Source organism: Liolophura sinensis, chromosome 7 (genome assembly GCF_032854445.1).
Source record: "Liolophura sinensis isolate JHLJ2023 chromosome 7, CUHK_Ljap_v2, whole genome shotgun sequence".
NCBI classification, from domain to species: domain Eukaryota; kingdom Metazoa; phylum Mollusca; class Polyplacophora; order Chitonida; family Chitonidae; genus Liolophura; species Liolophura sinensis.
The window spans coordinates 21298042-21320906 of NC_088301.1; the positions used below are offsets into that span (position 1 = coordinate 21298042).

The 22865-nt window shown below is 39.2% G+C and overlaps 1 protein-coding gene across 1 annotated transcript in view; it reads left to right on the forward strand.

Moving 5' to 3' along the window:
* The window catches only part of LOC135469799 (otoferlin-like), a 78548-nt gene that overhangs the window by 40404 nt on the left and 15279 nt on the right, over window positions 1-22865 (forward strand). Inside the window, exons 26-30 of the mRNA XM_064748402.1 lie at window positions 1866-2036; window positions 8128-8285; window positions 17464-17606; window positions 18346-18434; window positions 21605-21751. Coding sequence (XP_064604472.1) covers window positions 1866-2036; window positions 8128-8285; window positions 17464-17606; window positions 18346-18434; window positions 21605-21751 — 708 coding nt within the window. The remainder of the gene's footprint in view (window positions 1-1865; window positions 2037-8127; window positions 8286-17463; window positions 17607-18345; window positions 18435-21604; window positions 21752-22865) is intronic.

The window sequence follows — 22865 nt, forward strand, 5'->3', positions numbered from 1 at the left end:
GTATCAAGCTCAGTTGAGCTGAATTCATTCCTTTCATGCAGTCAGGAAGATGTGAAATGAATCTGTACTGTTGTATCAAGCTCAGTTGAGCTGAATTCATTCCTTTCATGCAGTCAGGGAGATGTGAAATGAATCTGTATGGTTGTATCAAGCTCAGTTGAGCTGAATTCATTCCTTTCATGCAGTCAGGGAGATGTGAAATGAATCTGTACGGTTGTATCAAGCTCAGTTGAGCTGAATTCATTCCTTTCATGCAGTCAGGGAGATGTGAAATGAATCTGTACGGTTGTATCAAGCTCAGTTGAGCTGAATTTATTCTTTTCATTCATGTTGTGTCACACATCCAACCTAAGGCTGGTAACTTTCTGACAAGTAAATTGGGCACCAGGTGATGAGACAAGAGGGAGGAGGGTGTAATACATGAGACGAGAGGTGACGACAACCATAGATAAGACCTGGCCATACTCTGCTGACAAGTCTCTGATACCAACACAGGTTTTCAGGGTAACTGTTTTGAGAAGTGTTAATGGTTATTCCAATCTATGATGATAGGCCAGCCCACTCAAAGATCAGGGTAGAATGGCTGAAATGGGATTAGTTATTTGATTGTTGTTTGTTGTCACATTGGTGTATTTTTCAGTTTACACATGAGACAGTCATCATTACAATGGGTAGAGGAAACCAGTATGCTCCGCTTATACCATTGATTGCAGTATGGAATTTACATTTGTGAAGGATGACTTTTCCTTCAACAACTTGTTGCTGATAATTTTGTGAAAATTTAATTACTGTAGGTTTACATTTTGGAAATCGACTGTTCTTTTAATTATTCTGAAACTTATTTCTTTCACAATTACTCAGTGATGCTTTGTTGAAGTTGATAATGTTTTAGATTTTGAAAGTTGGTTTTTCCTTGGACATTTTCTAACTGAGGATTTTAGGAAGTTAAAACACTTCAGTATTTTTTCACGTTAGACATTTTATCTCCACTTTTAATAATTTTGGTGATACTGTAATTTTTATAGAAATTAATATTGATTTTCCTAAAACCATATACACTTTCATGATCAGGTTTTGGAAGTTACATTTATCTATTACACGAACAGTTCCAGCAAGACTTTCCATGAACAAGTTAATTTTTTTAACATTTTGGAAATGTTCCCTTGAACAATCTTTTTTTCAATTTGTATTTCTCCTATTACAAGTGTGGCAGTGATACAGTTCTGGGGAAATACTGCTGATGTTTGGAGATAAAAATACTTAAATTACATTGTAACCACTCAATCTGTGCTTGAGATAAAAATACATGAAATGCATTGTGACTATAAAATCTGTGTTTTGAGATAACAGATGAAATGAAATTGTAACTATTAAATCCCCTGTCTTGAGATAAAAATCAGGCACACTGAGGAAAAATTGTGTGGTGACATTGATGGAGAGGGAGGGGTTGCTCGCATGAGCCCTTGTTCAGTGTGTTCTTACCATAATGATTGATTGCCAATGTGGACGTGGTTCTGCCGATGTAATACTTAGTTGTTTTGAATATTGTTTTACTCTGTACTGAAGAACATTCCACTTTTCTGATGGCTATTCTGTCAGGTTGATGAGTGGAAGAATGTTATGTTTTCTTTGGAGTCAAATTCAATTATGTTATGTTGCCGTCATTTGTTTGTGTAAAAAGAAAATAAGTAGACATCTACATACGTAGTATGTTTTTCATGAACTTCTTTCCGGACAGGCCTATTATTGCTGTTAATGAAGTACTGATGAAGTCAAATTAATGTGAATCTCAGACTACCTTATTATGGTAGAAATACTTTGGGTGTAGGCGCGTCTGAAATCTGGTGTTATTTTTTCCTCCGTAGATGTTTTGAGTTTGATGCCACATTTCCCATGGAGAGTTTGTTGACGGTGCAAATCTATGACTGGGACTTGGTCGGCATGGATGATCTCATAGGCGAGACGAAAATTGACTTGGAGAACCGTTTTTACAGTCGTCACAGGGCCACATGTGGACTCGCCAAGACATACGAACTGTAAGTGCTCACCTTTGACCTTTTTGAGGCTGACCTTTGACCTCCACACTAGAGCCAGCAGGGCGTTGAGGCAGGGTGTGAAGGAATTTGTCCCGATACAATCTAACATGTGATAAAAACCGCTGAAACTTTTTGCGGCACAAGAAAAAATTCCACAAAAAAGTTCCCCGAAAAAAAAAAAAAAAAAAAAAACAACTCTCACATTTTTTCTCAATCGTTTTTTCTTTACAAAACTTTACCTAATTATTCAACACAGAGATTGACTTGTCACGCTGCCTGGAAAAGCTAAAATGCCATTCAAAGCATTACCAACACATTTGCCATTCCTACCACCATACTCTAAGGCTTTATGCTGGAGTCTCCAGTTCTGAATCTACATGTGCATGCAGTTCATGGTACTTAATTGCCCTTTTTAAAGATATTCATATTGAAAAGACTTGGTTTTTTTTCTTCTCTATATGCTACATGTAGATATGTTCCTGCTTGGGCAGTGTCATATAGAAATTTTGAGGTATTTATAATTATATATTACATGTATGTTTTGTTGTATATCTACATGTATATTTTTATCCCATGTTTCTGCAAAATATTAACCATTAACTATTAATATGGATCTATCACACTTAGATTTCCATACATTAATTGCTCTAAATATAGAACAGTTTTAATTACAAAAAATGTGTGGGTTATTTAATTATTTCCTTGATTTATATTGGCTGTTATGACCCCTTGAGATATAGGCATGCAGATTCGTTCTGTGACTGCTCTGATCAACTTTGTAAACTTGCTCCATGCATAAATTTAGCCAGTTTACTGTAGTGTTGCATATAAATTCTGTGAATGTGTTGGTTTTCGTTAAGGGGGGATTTCTCTCAAGTTATTTTAGACAGCATAATATCACATTAATTGCTACTTTTCACTTCATCACACCATCTTTCTTATTGCTGAGATAAGATAAGACTAGTGATGTTAACAATATAACCTACATTTATTTGCAGTTTTGAAGTCTTAGCTATGTAATTGACTTCTCACTAAAATTTAAAATAAAATTTACTCTCGAACTTCTTGAGTATTCCGTATAATACCAATCAAATAAATAAACCAATGTTCTTGAACTTCAAGCGACTTCCTCATATACATGTCTCTAAATCTGACAAATTCAAATTACATACAGTACTTCTGCTAACTAGCTTCACTGCTTTTGGGATTTCCAAAGCTGTATGTACGTGTATACGAATTTTGATACTTATTTTTTTCTTATTTTTTTATTATTATTAAATGCCATATAAATATTGATATAGGCCTACATGCATATGTGTTGGCAAAAATAACAGTATTTCTAAATATCAGGCTCTTAATCATCAATAAAGTGAACTGAAATATTTGTGGTTCGTGCATAAATGAGATTATTTCACTTTTCATATAATTTCATATTAACTGTAAAAAGAACACATTGTATAACATGTCCTTTGCTAATGTTTCGACAGGACAGGATAAATTATCTGGTTAAATGTTTACTTCTTATGGAGCTTGAGGCCTTTTTCCTGCGGCTCCCAAAATAATGGCTGTTGTCGAAAATGATTACGTAGCTCTTGCATTGGGTGAGAGAAGCAAACTCAATTGGGCCACAATTCTCAAAGCAGCCTTGCCAATAAATGTTTGGTAATGCTATTTTGTTTGCCGTCTTGTCAGTTGTGACTCACATTTGTCGGTTAACATGGTTGATGATTACTGAAGTTCCGAGCTCGCCCCCACTGTCAGCAAACCCTCCACCCGCCTGCTAGACCCTGAAAAGGGGCCTGCCAATTGAAGAACTATTTGCATCTGGGGAGAAAGACAGCTTTGCATGTCCCAAACCAATTCTCGGGGAATTTGTTCCATCTCCTCTGCAAACACAGCAGGGCCACTAATTCTGATTAACTTAGTTTAGCCTCGGGAGCCGAGCGATTGGTGGGGAAATTGAATTAGGCTTCTGGGAGGGTTGCTCGCCTTGGGCTGTTGACTCAATCGTTGATGTTGTAGGACAAATTCCCATTGACTGCCCAACAGAATTCTGACAGCACAAGTCCTTTAGCGTGACCTCTTCTTGTCCCTGTGGAGGGTTTCAAAGCATAGTTGTCTATAACAACAGCATACCCTAGCTCCCTTGTCATATTGCATGGTACATTCTAAATTGTCTTTAATCCACAATATCCCCTGGCTCATATGTCGCATGCAGTGGTCAGTCTCAAAATATGATTGTCTTTAATCCACAATATCCCCTGACTCATATGTCGCATGCAGTGGTCAGTCTCAAAATATGATTGTCTTTAATCCACAGTATCCCCTGGCTCATGTTGCATGCAGTGGTCAGTCTCAAAATATGATTGTCTTTAATCCACAATATCCCATGGCTCATATGTCGCACACAGTGGTCAGTCTCAAAATATGATTGTCTTTAATCCACAATATCCCCTGGCTCATATGTCGCATGCAGTGGTCAGTCTCAAAATATGATTGTCTTTAATCCACAATATCCCCTGGCTCATATGTCGCACACAGTGGTCAGTCACAAAATATGATTGTCTTTAATCCACAATATCCCCTGGATCATATGTCGCACACAGTGGTCAGTCTCAAAATATGATTGTCTTTAATCCACAATATCCCCTGGCTCATATGTCACACACAGTGGTCAGTCTCAAAATATGATTGTCTTTAATCCACAATATCCCCTGGCTCATATGTCGCACACAGTGGTCAGTCTCAAAATATTATAATCTTTAATCCACAAACCTGAACACCTGACATGTCCACAAACCTGAACACTCGACATGTCCACAAACCTGAACATCCTACATGTCCACAAACCTGAACACCCAACATGTCCACAAAACCTGAACACCTGACATGTCCACAAACCTAAACACCCAACATGTCCACAAACCTGAACACCTGACATGTCCACAAACCTGAACACCCTACATGTCCACAAACCTGAACATCCTACATGTCCACAAACCTGAACACCCTATGTGTCCGCAAACCTGAACACCCAACATGTCCACAAACCTGAACACCTGACATGTCCACAAAACCTGAACACCTGACATGTCCACAAACCTGAACACCCAACATGTCCACAAACCTGAACACCCTACATGTCCACAAACCTGAACACCCTACATGTCCACAAACCTGAACACCCGACATGTCCACAAACCTGAACATCCTACATGTCCACAAACCTGAACATCCTACATGTCCACAAACCTGAACACTTGACATGTCCACAAACCTGAACACTCGACATGTCCACAAACCTGAACACCCGACATGTCCACAAACCTGAACATCCTGCATGTCCACAAACCTGAACACCCAACATGTCCACAAACCTGAACACCCGACATGTCCACAAACCTGAACACTCGACATGTCCACAACCCAAACACCTGACATGTCCACAAACCTGAACACCTGACATGTCTACAAACCTGAACACCCAACATGTCCACAAACCTGAACACCTGACATGTCCACAAACCTGAACACCTGACATGTCCACAAACCTGAACACTGTTCAGAAACCTGAACACTCAACATATCCATAAACCTGGACACCTGACATGTCGAGAAACCTGAACACGACATGTTCAAAATGTCTACACCTATCCAGAGAATCACACATTCCAGAAAAAGGTATACCTGACATGTACAGAAAAAGGCTCACCTGACATGTTTGGAAAGTGAGAACATTTGACATGTCAGGTGTGTGATTTGTTTCTGATATTTCGAAGAAAAAACTCACTAGCCATATATAGGAATAAGTACCAAAACACTTGTCCAGAAATTAACACACTTGAGATGTGCAGAATGAACACTCCAGACATATCCTGTAGTAATTACACATGACATTTTCACAAATCAGCACACATAACGGGTCACCATTCAAAAAACTAGTCACACCAAGTATGTAAGAAAACAAGCTCAGAGTATGTCTCAAAGTATACACACTAGACTTGTGCAGAAAGAGCAAACATCCAGGGAGTGGCAGAGGAACAAAACCTATAAATCATAGAGGTGATGAAGATGGGCAGGTCAGTGATAGACTGGCTGCTGATGTGTTCATAGTCTAGACCTGTGATGGATCAAGCCCTTGCTGACGAGTTCAGATTCATTTAGATATGACTACTGTTTAGGTAATCATAGCCCAGGTTTAACAGCCGCACAGCTTGGGGGCAAGCTTTCACGCGAATTTCACATACCCCATCCACTTCTCCCAACAAGAACTCTTTTAATATCAGCCCCAGGAATACAAACAAATCTCCTTGCCCCTTGCTGAGATGTCTTAAAAGCCAGTCACAACAGGACCGGTGAAGGGACGCCTATGTGGAAAAGAGAAAAAAAAATCTGTTTTGCAGTGGAAGTGTATTGGATTTGTCAGCTGTTATTGCTACACCAAACATAACCATTTTTTGTCACAAGACCAGCAGGCTGAAGGTCAACAACTTCAGTCCAAATCAGATTAATTCCAGTTTATAACCTCTTGGCCTTTCCCTGTACACCCTCCCCACTCCCCTGTACCCACTCCCCCACAATACCCTTCCCCCATTTCCTTTCATAAACACTCCCCTCCAGATAACAAGTGTTTTAAGAACTGTTTACCATGTCGGGCCAGGGTGTATACTCTCTCTTACTGATAAGTGTCTCCCACTTCATACAGTGTACATTCTCATGTACTTGTCCTGCATCAGACAAAATTCTCCGGTTTTCATTGGACAGTAACTGTCATGTGGGGGACGTGTATATTCCTGTATCTTGCAGCTGATGCCATATGCATGATGTCAAGTAGGTTATCTCCCCTGATCAGATCTGATAACATTGATGTTGGTGAAGCAACTGGCCAATACATCAGTCTTGACTGATGGCTTGCCCAAGATGATGGTTATTGACACCATATATTACCGTATCCTGTTGTTCATGAACCACGTAATTAATACAATGGGTCAGCTGTACTGTATTAAACTGGATATAGACAAATTAATACAGAAAATTACTGGGTACAGAAAATTAATGTCTTGTATGTGTCTGTAATTCAGGTAATGTGTAGCGTCTGGCTCTAGATTCCTTAACTTTGGTGTTGCCTCCAGCAGTATGTGTATGCTACGTTCTTTGTGTTGGTTTCCTCTGGGTTTTGAGTGGTTTCCTCTGAATTATGTTTTGTTTTCTCTGGGATCTGGATTGTATCATTTTGTTCACTGCCTGGTTCTGTCTGGGGTCTCTGCTGACCAGTTTCCTCCAATTATTTACGTAAAATATTGCAGTTTGTCACATTGGACATTTAAGTGTACACGAATTCAAAAATAATCTGTGCCTCAAATGAAATGCAACAGAGAACTGTGTCCAGAAATACTTGAAATTATTTCTTTCTTTCTATTTTTTTCCCTCATTTCTTCATACCCAGAAATTTCAAAATTACTTTCTTAGGCTTTTTTTGGATTATTTTGGGCTTTTGCATTATTTTGAGCACCCAAAAATCTGTTAAAAACTTCTATGAATGATCCTGAGATATTCATCAGAGATGATTTTACAGAAAAAAAACTCTTTTCAAAATGTTGCAGAGATAACTAAGGGAAACTCTTAGGAAGAAAAGGATGTGGCTTTACATCACTTAACTATGGTTTAAACAGGTCCTTGTGTTAAAAAAACATGTTAAATGCTTTGTATGGTGAAGCTAAAATTCCAAATAAATTATTTAATGAAAACAGTTTTTGTGACTGTTTTTGTCTGCCTTTTAAATGCCATGATGTAAACAAATAAATCTACAGGACAATATTTCAAATCCACAAATTGTTTGACTTTTGAAAATATGTCTGCTTACATAGATGCATACACAAGAATGAAATGTATGGAAGGGACTTCGTGCATGAGTACATTTTGTTTTTGTTGTTTTCATGTGAGGAGTAGAACAAAGGCCGTTGATTTAATTGTAAACATGTATTATATGAAATTCTTTTGCCAAAATGACATTGTTAATGATTTTGAAATTGCAATGTTATTGTTGACCATTTGCCGTTGATTGACTGTGCCTTTCTTTATCTGTTGACAGTCACGGGTACAATGCCTGGAGAGACCCTCAGAAACCTACCCAGATTCTGGCCAAGCTGGCGAAAGACAACAAACTGGACGGGCCACATTACCAGCCCGGCAAGGTGCGGGTGGGCAACCGCATCTTCACGGCACCTAATGAGATTGAAGACGAAAGTGGTAAGTTAGGGTTGCATAACAGTTTTACTCCTAGTGATGGGTTAAAATATTAGATATATGTGTCAAAAGAGACATGTATGAACCAGCCGCCTACCAAAATGGACATTCCAATCACAAGACCATTTCACAAAATGGAGGTAAAATTTGCATTGCCTTATAATGCACATTCGTGATGCAGTTCTCTATCTTGACTGTTGGTCATTTGTTAATTTTTGCGCAAAACTTTACAAATGACTTGGATTGATCCATGTATTTCTATCTGTACTGTGTCTCGTGTCCTCAGCAGGGTGTTTCATTGAGGTATCACTATAGGCATGGTGTCTTTGGGAGCTGACCTGCTACAGGGAGACCCCATGGTTTGACAAAAATAGTCTGGAAAGCAAGAGTAGAGCTTGAAAAAAACAAACCAAACCAAACCACCAGACCATTATTTCTGATCACTTGAATTGTCATTGGAGTGACTTGAATTGTTATTCAAGTAGGTCGAGAGCATGATGTTATATCAGTTGGAAGATTTGCTTCCCTTTGCAGAGGGCTTGTGAACCCCATTGGAAGCTGATGAATATGCTAAATAAAGCGGCACTGTACATGTTATGTCATCGGGCTAGCATCAGTTAGATAACATAGTGATCCGGTAATATTAGGCCAGATCATGGTGTGGAATCTTGAGAAGTGATGGGGGTGGGGGCCTTCGAGGCTGAGTGGTTAGCATGCTAGGGCATCACAGTGAGCGCAGAGGAGCCTCTCAAACAGTGTGAGTTCAAGTCCAGTTGATGCTGGCTTCCTCTCAAGTGACATGTGGGAAGGCCTGCCCAAAAAGCTGTAGATGGCTGCAGGTTTCCCCAGCGCTCTGCTCAGTTTCCTCCTAGCATAATTGCAGGCCAGTGTCATAGAAATGAATCATTCTTGAGTACAGCATAAGACTCCAGTGAAATAAACAAATGATGTGAAAACCCAACAAAACAATTAGCAAACAAACAAGTCAAAAACTTCTTCAAAAAGTAATACATGACGTCTGTCTGTCTTGTAGATTTCTTGCTTTTGGATAATGCCTGTTTTTTTCTTTAGACTTCCTGTTTTGGGATGATTTTGCATGATGTCATTCTTTCCTGTATACTTCCTCGTTTAGGATTGCACCTTCACTAAGTACTGTGATTTTTGTCGGTTGACAGTGATTTGTAGCCTGTGATGTTGCGTCACAGCCCCATGTTAGATTGCACCACGAATAACAGGAGCAGGCCTTTCAGTCCGCATAGTAACTCCATGGAAGGGGACATTTGGGAGGTTTTAATGATGGGGCTCGTTAAGGTTGTTGATGTATTATGCTGTCATGAGCTTGTCACATGTGATCTTGCAGAGGAACTATCAAGCGGGCTTTATTAGCCTTCATCCCGAGAGGTAATGAGACTAGACCTGGCATGTTGTAATGTTTGTGTAAGTGGCCAGCTGGGGTCTCGTTAGGGACCAACATTACCTGGACAGGTGACAAGTGCTCACCTGTGACTCACGGGGACGTGCCCCAGGGCCCTACTCACTAACAGTACCATACCTCATACATCATGGTCAGTTGACAGGGGTTGAAGCATGGTAGACAGCCTGTACAGACTGAGCTCAGTCTCGCTGTAGCACTTCTGTAACTATTTGTGGAGATCCAGGAGAGATGAATTAAAAACCTGATTGATTATATGGTGGATGATCTTACCCAAGTCAGCATTATAATTTATATGTCCTGCTTTTGTCTGATCTGTTACAATTTGGTACTAAGTAATAGGGAAGTTACTTGCATTTGTGTCGTATGACTACACCTGATACATGTACCACAGAAACCTTGCACTGCTATACTATTTTCAACATTAGTCTCTAACATTTTGCACATTGCTATAATTTGTGTGTGTATTAAATTTGATGGCATTATGGCATTTCGTGTAATCCTACACCAGGGATGCCTGTTATATAGCAGTTAACATCACTATATTTTTTACCTAATTGTCCTTAAGCTATGGTGGTTGGGGCATTTAATTTGCTGCTATTTAAGCATTTTCATGAGCAGTTAAAATAAAACCCTGACTGAGGTAAATTGATAAGGCCGTATTTTGCCCCTTACGTGTGTTCATTTTCCAACTATCACATTGTCATCTCTGCTCTGGTTTTACTGTCAATGCTGTATTTTTTTATATTCTGAGGTGCTGTTTGTAAAATAAACTAATTTATGCCTTTGCAGGGTAATTTAAGCACAAATGTCATACTTACCCAGAACCACTTTGAATGTGCTCAGTGCAGCATATAGGTATACATTTCGTTAATCATTCTAAAATGAATTTCTTAAATTTGCAAAAGAACTTCTTAAGATTTTTTACTAATTTTATAAGCAAGTCCAGGGAGAATAGAGGAAAGTAACACCCTCCATATAAGAACCAGTTTGTGATTCAAGTAATAGTCTTAACAAACATTTGATTAACTAAGCATGTGTCTGTTTTTCTGAAATCATACTGTAGGTAGTAATTACCTCGTTACAAAACAGCGACTCAATTTCCAGTTTATGGCATTAATGTTTCAATGTGGAAACTGTAACTACAACATCTTTTTTCTAACTACTGTATAATTCTTGAACTGTTGCATGTGCTTGCAAAGTGTTTATTCAAGCATATTCTGAATGCATTATTTGGTGAAGACTGATAAAATTGGACTTTTTGTGAAGCTCTGAAAATTGGCCGATAAATCCAGCCAATGCAGTGTTCTCTCCAAAATCAAATTACAAATGTGCATAAATTGCATTGAAAATTGCTCTTTTACCTGCTAAAAGGTTGAGGTATTAGGATAGGCTCTGAATTACCTGTTGCCTTCTAATTAGATAAATGTAAGTTGCGGGGTTGAACAACATCGTTAATCCAATTAATCACCATTGAACAGTACATTTTGATCAACTCATGGCCACTAATAAATAAACTGTGCATACTGTGCCCATATGGTCTTTAACATGGGGTTTGTAAGAAAGGAGAAATGGCCCTTAAATAAGATTATAAACAAAGCACATTCCAAACCACATCAAAAAATGAGCAGGATTAAAAAGTCTCGCACATAAATTGGATATTTATGAGGCAAAGCTGTGTGGTTTGTGGGAGCAGATTGAGTCCATATTGTGTAACTGTTCGCAGATGTGGAAGGGGCTAAGTGACAGACGATTGCACCACCGCTACATGCGTGTCATAACCCCGGGGATTTTTCCCAGGGTGGCTGGAGGACAATTGCTTAGCCTGGGCTGTGGAGGGAAGGGGTAGCATTTTTGTATTTGTTTATGGAACTTGGTAGTATAGTGGGTATTGAAAGACAGCTGATGTAGTTATGCAAAAGTCTCAACTCGTGCAAAGAATTATCAAGCTGTATATGTAAAGCCTCAACTGGTTCAAAGTCTCAACTCGTGCAAGGCCTCATTGCCAATTTGTGCAAAGTCTCAGCTCATGCAAGGCCTCATTGCCAACTTGTGCAAAGTCTCAAGTCATGCAACGTCTCAACTCATGCAGTCTCGACTCATGCAAGGTATCATTACCAATCTGTCCAATCTCATCTTCCGCAAAGTTTCCACCTTACATGGTCTCACTGCCAAACTCTCAACCTGCACAATGTCTCATTGCTAACCTGGGCAACTCGTGCAAAGCCTCATCTGGTACAAAGTGTCTTTGCCAAAAGTTGTCTTGAAAGGGTTATTTCTAAAGCATAATATGCTTGTATATCTAAAATATCTAAAACTGGAAATTTGGATCATTTTTTTACAAATGACTTCCTGCTCAGTGTCATGTTGACCAAGGGTTGTAATAGGTTCATCCTCAAGAATGCGAGCTGTTTCATCTGTGAAAGCTAACTCTAAAGTTAGGTGCAGTTGTTTTGTCATTAGGTTACGTCTTGAGTAACTGCATTGTAACACAAATCAGTTGGAAAAGTGATTATTCACAGCCCCGTTACCTAGAATTAAACTGGTGTTCGTTTCATTAATTTGTTTATTATTATTAATGGGTTTTTTTTTTGATTATTTGATAGGTGTTTTATGCAGTGCTCAAGAATATTTCACTTATTTCATGGATTTGTTGAATTTTGGATTATATTATGGTTCTTAATATAATATCATACAGATCGCTCATGAAAACAAGTATGATCTTTTTTTTTTCTCCTGGACAGAAGCATAGTTTCTTAAAACATGTGTTCTGAGCAACAGTGTGTTCCGCCATGTGCTAACTGTGTCACCTGAGACAGTTGACAGATCAAACGAGCAAGAACAAGGGTGACTTGACGTTAAGCAGAACCAGGTGCGGTTGGTGATTGGCTGTCGAGGTCATGTCAGTTTCCATGTCCCCTATTAACATGTCTGGAGATCCTGCGTTTTGAGGGGACACGGATATTTCTTGAGTAAATCTGAGGACATGGTTATAGTAGCGAACGACCACCTTTCTGAGAAATACCAGCTGAGGGACTTCACACAGTATGGTGTGCCCGAGGTGTTCCCCTATGTAAGGGTTCCCCCGGTGTACAATCTCAGTTATGCCCCCACACTGCCAGGGCTTTATGCAATGTCCTCGCTCTTCTGACTAGCGTGTCCACAACCAACAAGCCTGACTGCTCGCAATTGTTCCCAGATGAAGCAATCTTAGTTTATAGACAGCAGAGGAAACCTTACACTAAATTCTCCCTAAAACAATTTCAAATTGCTGGGAGTTTGTTGAATGTTTCTGCTTGGAGTTTAAATTGCTCACAGGCCTTGCATGTTTTTGATGGTGTGTTGACATGTTTAAACTTTTGGCTACACATGCCTTGTGTAAACACCGGCCCTGGGAGTGGTTTAGAGGTGGCCAGTTTGTCTTAGAGGCCACCTCAATGTTTTTCTCACCTGCCATAGGAAAGAAACCACTGGTTGTTTGTTCCAGGCCTTGATTTGTGTTATATACCGCTTTTCATTTCTCAATACTTTCCATATGGGAGTCCATATATTGCAGCATTAAGGGTACAGCTTTTATAACAAGTACCATACTAAGCAAGGTTTAACCCACCTGCTAGCACCATATGATAGTGCATTGTAATGTTTCTTACTTCAGGGATCACTAAATATAATTGTGGATAGTCACAATCATGCCATTTTTTAATCTCAGTAATTTAAAAACAGTTTATAAAACTGAAAAATACATTCTTAAAGAGATTCAGCTTAAAGAGGCTACACCGGAGATTTTGCCTAAAAAAATGTTTGCCTGTCAAATTGTCTGTATTTATGAAGATATTATTGTCTTTCAGTAAATATCAGACTCTTACTCCTAATATTCTAAAGCTTGGAAATGTTTCATTGCGACCCAGTTTATATATTTTTGGTACTTTATTACAATTGGTGAATGGTAACACATGGACAGACGAGGCTGATATTTGGTGAAAGGTAAATTAGCCGGGCTATTCTAAAATAATAGTGAAAATTCCGTTGGATTAGCCCTGAGAACATTTTTTGCCAAATATCTCTGATATAGCCATTTCAAGACCTATCTATTACATGTAACCCTGAAATGTGGAAGAAGTTGTGAGTTGTTTATTTATTCACTTATGTAAAGAATTTGATTGGTCAGGTGCTAATCAGTTAATCTAAACATTCCATTGTATACACCATTTGTATTTGAAATAACAATTATTATTCACATGATAAAAAAGCCTGCATGAGGATCAAAAGCTTTGTGTAACGTTTGAAATTTTTTGTGGAGATGCCTAAGTTGAACCCACATAGAAGGGGATGAGTCTGGAAGAGTACATAATTATAGACTTGTCAGGAAATTGGTTATTTATCACTGTAGCAGGGTTGTTTACAAACTGATCTGGTGTGACCCTGGGATGTCCAGGTGGACAATGTGGTGTTGATGGCATTGTCATCCACTTTGACCTTCAGGAAAAAGGACATATCACAGGATGTCCAGTGACTAGTGTCTGTAGTCAGACAGCTCTAAGGTCAGTGCCCAGGTGACTAGTCTGTTTTGTCCTGTCTGGCCTTTGGCTCCACATCTGAAGCGACTCTGCACTTCTAAGGGTTTTGTCTGAGAATGACCCTCGTTTGGCTTGCCCGCAACCTTATCTAAGTCAAACAGCCATGTTTGATGCCAATGTTGTTTCTGCCCAACTCTCAGGAAATTATAGCAGTTCTTGTAGGCTGCACTAGTATCTGATAAGTAAATACCGAGAAATTGGCTGCAGGCTGGCTAGCACTAGCTGAGGGGGCACCTCACAAACATAGGGGCCAATCCCCTGGCTGTTTTCACAAGGGCGGCTCTCATCATTAGGGAAATGGCTCACTGGATGCTAGCCATTCTCCCCACTGATCTCTAGCAGGCTACCAGGAAAACTCCTGTTGATTTAGCTCATTATCTTAAAGTTGTCACCTCTCTTGTTTGTTTTGTTTCCAAATCTCACCACACTGCTTTTACTTCCTGCATACAAACCCTTTTATCGCTCTAGCTGTCCCCCCCCCCCCCCCCCCAAACATTGCACCAGGAGGGTAAGCTAGTCCCTGGAACAATATCCCAGGTTGCATGCTTCTTCTTGTACAGTTCTCATTAGTTAATTGTGCAGGATGGCAACAACATCAGTAAACTAGGTAATAATGAAGGTGATACATGTAGATGGGGGGGGGGGGGAGATGGGCTTCCCAGACCACCCTAGGGCTGGAGGTCAGAAGAATACTCTTCATAGGGCAGCCAGATTAAATGAGCAGGCTAGCTAGGGATATCATTAAAAGATTCGTCATTCACATTGGAAGGGTGTGGAAGTTCGTGATCCATGTATGAAAAAGGTTTTTATTAGTGGACTAGTTATCTGGTGGACCAAACTACCTATCAGTGCAACCAGTTTGCATTCAATTTTAACATTCTCAATGATTAAAAGTATGGAATGCCGTGGGTTTCCCCCGGCCTCTGCCTGGTCTCCTCCCACCATAAAGCTGGCCACCATCATGTAAGTGAAATATTCTTGAAATCTGCGTAAAACACCGATCAAATAGATAAATAAATAAATAAGAGTATGTTTGGGAGTGAGTGGTGGGTGTTTAGTTAAAACAATTTTGCCTTTCAATTTCTCGAACACATGAGGTGCAGATTCAATCCTGACCTTCCTGGGGGGAATTGACACTCACTGTGGACCTTAGTGACAGTCACTTGATGATGATGTTTGTGTTGGTGTTTGCAAAGCCTAGCGTTGTATACCACTTGTCTTCCACCAATATAACAGTTGGTCAACATTTGGAAAGTCCATAAGTAACTTGCCAATGGTCATGGATTACCACAGGCGCTTCTGTTTTCTTCATCCATAAACATTAACAACCAGTGAGGTGTTAAACAACAAAATAAACATCAAATAAATAAATAAATGCACTTTTTGAAGTAGCAGCTTATATGTGAGAGAGAGGAAGAGAGAGAGAGCTGTCAGTATTTGTCAGGTGTAAGTATGTGGCACCTGGCCAAAGCCTAGGAGGTCTGATTTAGGTATAGTTGAGCAACTGTACATTTGTGTCATATAATTGTGTTTACATTCTCACTAGAAATCACCATGAGAAAATCTTGTGTGTGCCAACTGGAACAAAAAAGAGCCCAAAAAACTAAAGCCCTTTGTAGGCACCTGGTGACCTCTTGAATCATGCATGTACATGTACTTAGAAAAAGAGCACTGTGATCAGAATTTATGAAGGGCATCTAAGAGAGTTTTTGTCGAATATATCCATTAATATGCAAGCGCAGCACTATGGCCCAGAGGCCTCCCACCAATGCGGTTGCTGTGTGTCCAAGTTCAGCTCATGCTGGTTTCTCTGTGGCTGTTAGTGATAAAGTCTGATCCAGGGCTCCATGTGGTTTCCTCTCACCACAATGCTGGCCACCGTTGTGTAAGTGAAATATTCTTGAGTACAGCGTAAAACACCAATCAAATAAATAAATAAGTGGATTCTGTTTGGATTACGAAACAATGGTTGTAATGTTTTATTGATCTGTTTACACATGTTGCGGCAACTGGTTACAGTACCACATTGGATGTTAAGAGAAAAACAATGTGTTGAACCAACTTTAAATAACAGAATCTGTCCGTTGGATTCAGCTATTGGGCATGGTCAGAGTTTAATATCTGATGAACATTGGGCAGATTGCATGGCCAGTGTTTTGTGGTAGTGACCTCACTCACAATGTAAAATACTGTATTCAATTTGGACCAATGAGCATAACCCATCATAATCCTGAAAAAGCTGTTGTGTGTGCTGCATTCGGTCAAAACAGACGATTTTGGTTTCATTTTCTTTTAGTGGTTCACTTTACCTATTACCCTAACTTTACAATACAAATGTGACCTTTCCATCAGACAATAAAATTGTTTGCTAGGACTTGGATCTATGGTGAACGTGTGGCGCCATATTATTGAAAAGCATTTATAGTTAGCAAGGTTTTGGACAAGGTCGTTGTACATTACTGGCTGTTTTGTGAGGTGTGCATGGTAAAACCTTCTTCAAACATGTAACTGAAGATCAACAGTTTATTTCACAAACTGCATGTGCAACTGCAAGCTGTTACTACAGTAGTAGCCAGTATTGTAGGCATGAATAATAACATTGTCAACAGTGACTTATGGGCCTCTTACCAAAGTGTTCAAATCCAGCTCATGCATTCAAATCCAGCTCATGCATTCAAATCCAGCTCATGCTGTCCTCTTCCGGTCATACATGAGAACATTTTCCAGCAACCTGCAGATGGTCATGGTTTTCCTTGCTAACTCTGCCTGGTTTCTTTCCACTATTATGCTGCCCACCATTGTTTATGTGAAATATTTTTGAGCGCAGCGTAAAACTCCAATCAAGTCAATAAATAAACAGTAATATGGTACATTATGATGGTCACATGTATGGACACAAATATTAAAACCAATTCTTTTGCAACTGAATAATGAAATGTGTTTTTTTTTTTGAGCAAACTGAATCTGTATGATTCGTTTGTGAGGGAATGATATGGATTAGTAACGTGAAAGTGCATGTTCTTTCTGTTACTATCTTGAGACCTCCTCAGGAGTGATTTGCGTCGAGACATGATGGTACCCAGACAGTACAGGGAGATAATATCATCAGTCCTTGGCGAAGTGACACAGTGAAATGATTTAGCCATTTGTCCTCTTGTATAAACCATTGCAGGTGTGATGAAGGCTACTGATGAGCACCTGGCACTAGCGGTACTCAATAATTGGGCGGAGATTCCTAATGTGGGTTGTCAACTGGTACCAGAACACGTGGAGACGCGGCCTCTGTATAACCCCAAGAAGCCGGGCATTGAACAGGTAAATTCCATATACAATTCCTGCCTCCCCACTTCAGCAAATAAAAAAAAAATCAATTAGTAATGATTATAAGTAGATTTTCCATGACAGGTAAATGTAGCCTGAAATTGTAGCACTTGTAGAATACATCGAAAGAAAGGACAGATACATGACTGGTGGATAATCTTGTTGAAGAACAGTTCTGAGCAAACCACAATTTGAACAATAAATGTTAACCATTCATAGTCTTTTCTAAGAAAAGGGAAAAACAAAACCTCACCTTGTGTTGTATAGCGTTTTTGCATACTAATGATCTAAATAAGGATGCGCTGCATGACTAATAAATTTATTTCAATGAATTTGTTGCTTATATGTAAACATATGCATTTAATCTGTATTTTAAAAATATTTATGAATATATTAAAAATATAAATATGACTAAAGTTTGGGTTGAACACATTTGTTAGCTGAGCAAATGTATGTATTAAACATGTGTTTTATCCTCATCTGGAACATCATTAAACAAAGATAACATATACAAGGAAGTGGTGGATTGTTTGAAATTTTTACAAAATCCATTTATATAGTGAAGTTAACCAGATAACCATGCATTTTAAGAAAAAAAAATGGTTACTAGAATGGATATGTGTCAATACATATAACTTCCTACCATTATAAATAAAATTTTCTATTCTGGTTTTGTCAGAAGATTGTTTGGCTGCATGAAACATGACAAAGGTTACATCATTCTTTTGTGTAGGGCAAAGTTGAGTTATGGGTAGATATGTTCCCTATGGATATGCCTCCCCCTGGACCACCTGTTGACATATCACCACGGAAACCAAAAAGGTAAGCTCTCTTGCATTATGTGCAAATGGTATAAGTCGCATGTATTTCATTCCACCTTCATTCCATGGAGATGATTGAAGCATGAGGAAACGAGCGGACAAAATTCAGTAAAGTGTCAAGTCATCCATTAATTAATTGTAATGAATAATTAATCATCCTCAAATTGTACTAAAAATAGAGATAGATGTACAGGCAGCTGGAAGAAAATTCATTCTTTTGATTTTACATCAGGATTAAAGTGAAAAACAGCACCTGACTAATGTTTATGTCCACTGAAAGTGTACCATTCAGAGTATCTTAAACTGGCATTAAATATTTTTTTAGATTTTTTTCAACCCAGTAAAAGTTTATTGAAACTTCACCTTGACCCACACCTGCAGCTCGTCTCCATTATCGAGAACGTCACGTTTACTCTAGCTCTCTAAGTCGAAGGTGTTTCCCATATAATAGTCTAAGCAGTAGCCTATGGCAGATAGAAGTTGTGGATTTCAGCGATAAAGACTTAAGTGATAAATATAGTTTTCTAGGAAACTGGACATACTAGAAGGATATTTCTTCCACTGCTTGAACTGTTAATACAGTAGGCCTACTATATCATTTACGAGGAACTCCAGCCACCCTGTGTAAATGGCCAAGCGGCAGGTCAGGAAGGGACAGGGGTATTCCTTGTTTAGGCAACAGCCGCAGGGGTTGTGCTGGTGATTTTGACCCCTTTTAAATGTTTACAAAATAACAATAAGATTGTTGTATAACTAGATTCATGCTCAATTCTGAAACAAATGGAAATAAATTTAAGCGCATGGGGCTGATCTAGGTATTCGACTGTGGCTGGATTTTATGCTTCAGTTTTGTAGTGGTGACTTCTAAGATGAAAGCAGTGCTGACCTAGTTATCGCAGACATCAGAGAAAGCGTGCAGCTCGGCTTGAACAAGGCATTTCAATAATTTCACTACATTTTATAAAAGAAGACAGAAAAAAACCATCCCTTGTATGCGAGAAAGATGAAGGAAGGAATTCAAGTTCTTCAGATGAAATAAATTCAGAGAAAATAAATTATATCCTAAGATTTAATTCATTGTAAGCGTTGTCTGATGAGACACCGTCTTCTCATTCCCATAATCCTTCGGCATCCCAAATGAATTTTGCATTGACTCTGATATTTCTGATTTAGAAACTGCCAACTAAGTCCTGAAATGAATGACAAATAATGTATTAGGGGAGATGAATGCAGTTTGAGCCAAGACGATGTGTTACTGTCTGACACAATTTGTGATATCATCGTTGAGTATTACATGGCTTGTAAATCAACTGATTTTACGTCTCTGGTGGTTTGTAAATGATACCAACCTGCCCTATAACACCTTGTGAAATGGCCCTTCCACTACACGCAACTAAACGGTTGTAAACAATTCCAAAATGATGCCTTATGCAGTAGTTCCGTGTTCTGTCATGTGTCACTTCTTTAAGTGAATGAGTAAAGGCTACATCACAGCTTAGGCTACGCAATCTGATGGCAACGTGTTTGATGGAATAAAATTCTCAAGATGGCCGCCTCGACTCACACTAGTCATTTGTGCAATATTGCGATTTTGTTTTACATGTTATTTGATGAAATCTCATTAAAATAATAAAGTATGACACTTTTTAGAAGGCTTGAGTATCCTGTTTTCAGTTGAAATATGTTTTAGCCAGGTGCTGTCTTGTCCTGTAAATTGTAAGCCAAAATTGAAGCACTTTTCCCAAAGATCTCTTCATGAGCTTGTGATGGCCTCCTGTATAGTGATAGTCTGTGATGGCTTCCTGTATGGTGATAATCTGTGATGGCCTCCAGTATGGTGATAATCTGTGATGGCTTCCTGTGTGGTGACAGTCTGTGATGGCTTCCTGTATGGTGATAGTCTGTGACAGCCTCTTGTATGGTGACAGTCTGTGACGGCTTCCTGTATGGTGATAGTCTGTGATGGCTTCCTGTATGGTGATAGCCTGTGATGGCCTCTTGTATGGTGATAGTCTGTGATGGCCTCCTGTATGGTTGTATGGTGATGGTCTGTGATGGCGTCCTATATAGTGATAGTCTGTAATGGCCTCTTGTATGGTGATAGTCTGTGATGGCCTCTTGTATGGTGATAGTCTGTGATGGCCTCCTGTATGGTGATAGTCTGTGATGGCTTTCCTGTATGGTGATAGTCTGTGATGGCCTTCTGTATGGTGATAGCCTGTGATGGCCTCTTGTATGGTGATAGTCTGTGATGGCCTCCTGTATGGTTGTATGGTGATGGTCTGTGATGGCGTCCTATATAGTGATAGTCTGTAATGGCCTCCTGTATGGTGATAGTCTGTGATGGCCTCTTGTATGGTGATAGTCTGTGATGGCCTCCTGTATGGTGATAGTCTGTGATGGCCTCCTGTATGTTGATAGTCTGTGATGGCCTCCTGTATGGTGATAGTCTGTGATGGCCTCCTGTATGGTGATAGTCTGTGATGGCTTTCCTGTATGGTGATAGTCTGTGATGGCCTCCTGTATGGTGATAGTCTGTGATGGCGTCCTGTATGGTGATAGTCTGTGATGGCCTCCTGTATGGTGATAGTCTGTGATGGCTTCCTGTATGGTGATAGTCTGTGATGGCCTCCTGTATGAAGACTTGTACAAAGTCTTCCCCAGTGTTTTCTTGTCAGTTATGAACTCGGCACATGATTTGTGTGATGCCTGCCGTGAAGCCTTATGCAAAGCCTTCTCTATCTAGTGTTTCCTGGTCATTTATGAATTTTGTAGTCTTTGATAGTCACATGTACGAAGTATAGTCTATATGATGTCCAGTTTTATGAAATTTTGTACAAAACTGCCAACATCCAATGTTTCCTTGACAGTTATGAACCCTGTATGATTCTATGCATTAAAATAATCATGCAGAACCAAGATGGACGTTCAAGGTCAAGAATCCCAATGTATAAAGGCTTGTATCAAACCTTCAACAAAACGTTATAGACATTGAGCCTTTTCCAATGTTTGTTTGTCAGTCATGAACTCTGTAGTCTGTGATGGCCTGCTATATGAAGATTTCTACAAAGTCTTTACTAACATTTCCTTGGAACTCTTGGAACTGTAATCTGTATGATGGCCACATGTATAAAGGCTCTGACCAAACCTTCTCCAAAATTTTCCTTTCAGTTATGAACTAAGGTGTATCATCTGGAACACAGATGATGTGATTCTGGAGGATGATGCGTTCTTCACTGGCGAAAAGATGAGTGACATCTACGTGAAAGGATGGCTTAAGGGACCAGAAGACACACAGGCTACTGATATCCATTACAGGTACGTACCAGATGGCGTGCTGGGCAGTTTTAACAGAGGGATACCCAAACCACACATTCAATATTGAAATTTTAGTAGTCATTGGTTAATTGCATGGTTGGTCTTAAAGCTGTGGGCATGTGTTCACGAGAGTGGTATGGTAAGTAAAGTGTAAAATAAAGTTGAAAATAACACAAATCTAAAATAATAAATGTCTCATTAGCAGAGAGTTGAAAATTATGCTTAAAAATACTCTTATTTATTATTTTAGATTTTATTAAAGAGATTTAAGAGCATTCAGATGGTGGTCTTATAAATGTAGCTGGTGTTTAGGTACTCTGACTTTAAAAAAATTTATTTTAATATCAGCTCTTATTACCCACAAGTAATTTAAGATTAGTTAAGTACTGTTCTGAAAAAATTGGCCTGCACATGAGTATGAAGAAAACAGGTGATATGACATTAGAGTACCATGCCAATGGTGTTGTAGTCCAGGAAGCCTGCCTTACAATTCGAGTATTTTACTTATTTCAGTTGAGTGAAAAAAAAACAAAAAAAAAAAAAAACAGAAAATATTAAAATAACCTATATTTAAATGTGGTTTTCATTGTCCTCTCTACGGATCCTGACTTAATTTTTTGCAGCCCTTCTCTTTAATATTGTGGAATAAACATTAATATTTGGCATCAAGTCTCATGGGGGGGGGGAGTAGATCTAGGGTCATTCCTGGGTCATATCACACCATAAACCTTAAAAGAGGAATTTGTAATGTCCTTGCTCGGCATTCAGCATTAAAAAAGGGGATAATGCAATGACTGATTGACCCGTATAAGTATAATGGCTCGGGTGGGGCAGCTTACTTGCCTTCGGTAAGGCGTCTCAGTGAAGCAGCACTAGATGAAAGAGCAGTGTAAGTCCATCCTGCAAAGAAGAAGACACATTACATGCACTCTAAGTTGCACTAAAAAATTGTTCAGTACAAAGTTACACCCCAAGCACTGACTCAATCTCTCCAAGCATACATAACCTTTGAGCCAAACAATTGTTAAAGTCATAAAAGAATTCCAAACTGTACACATTTAAATGAATGCGTCATGGAAGACAATTCCCCCAAGAAACATTTAAACTCCATGAA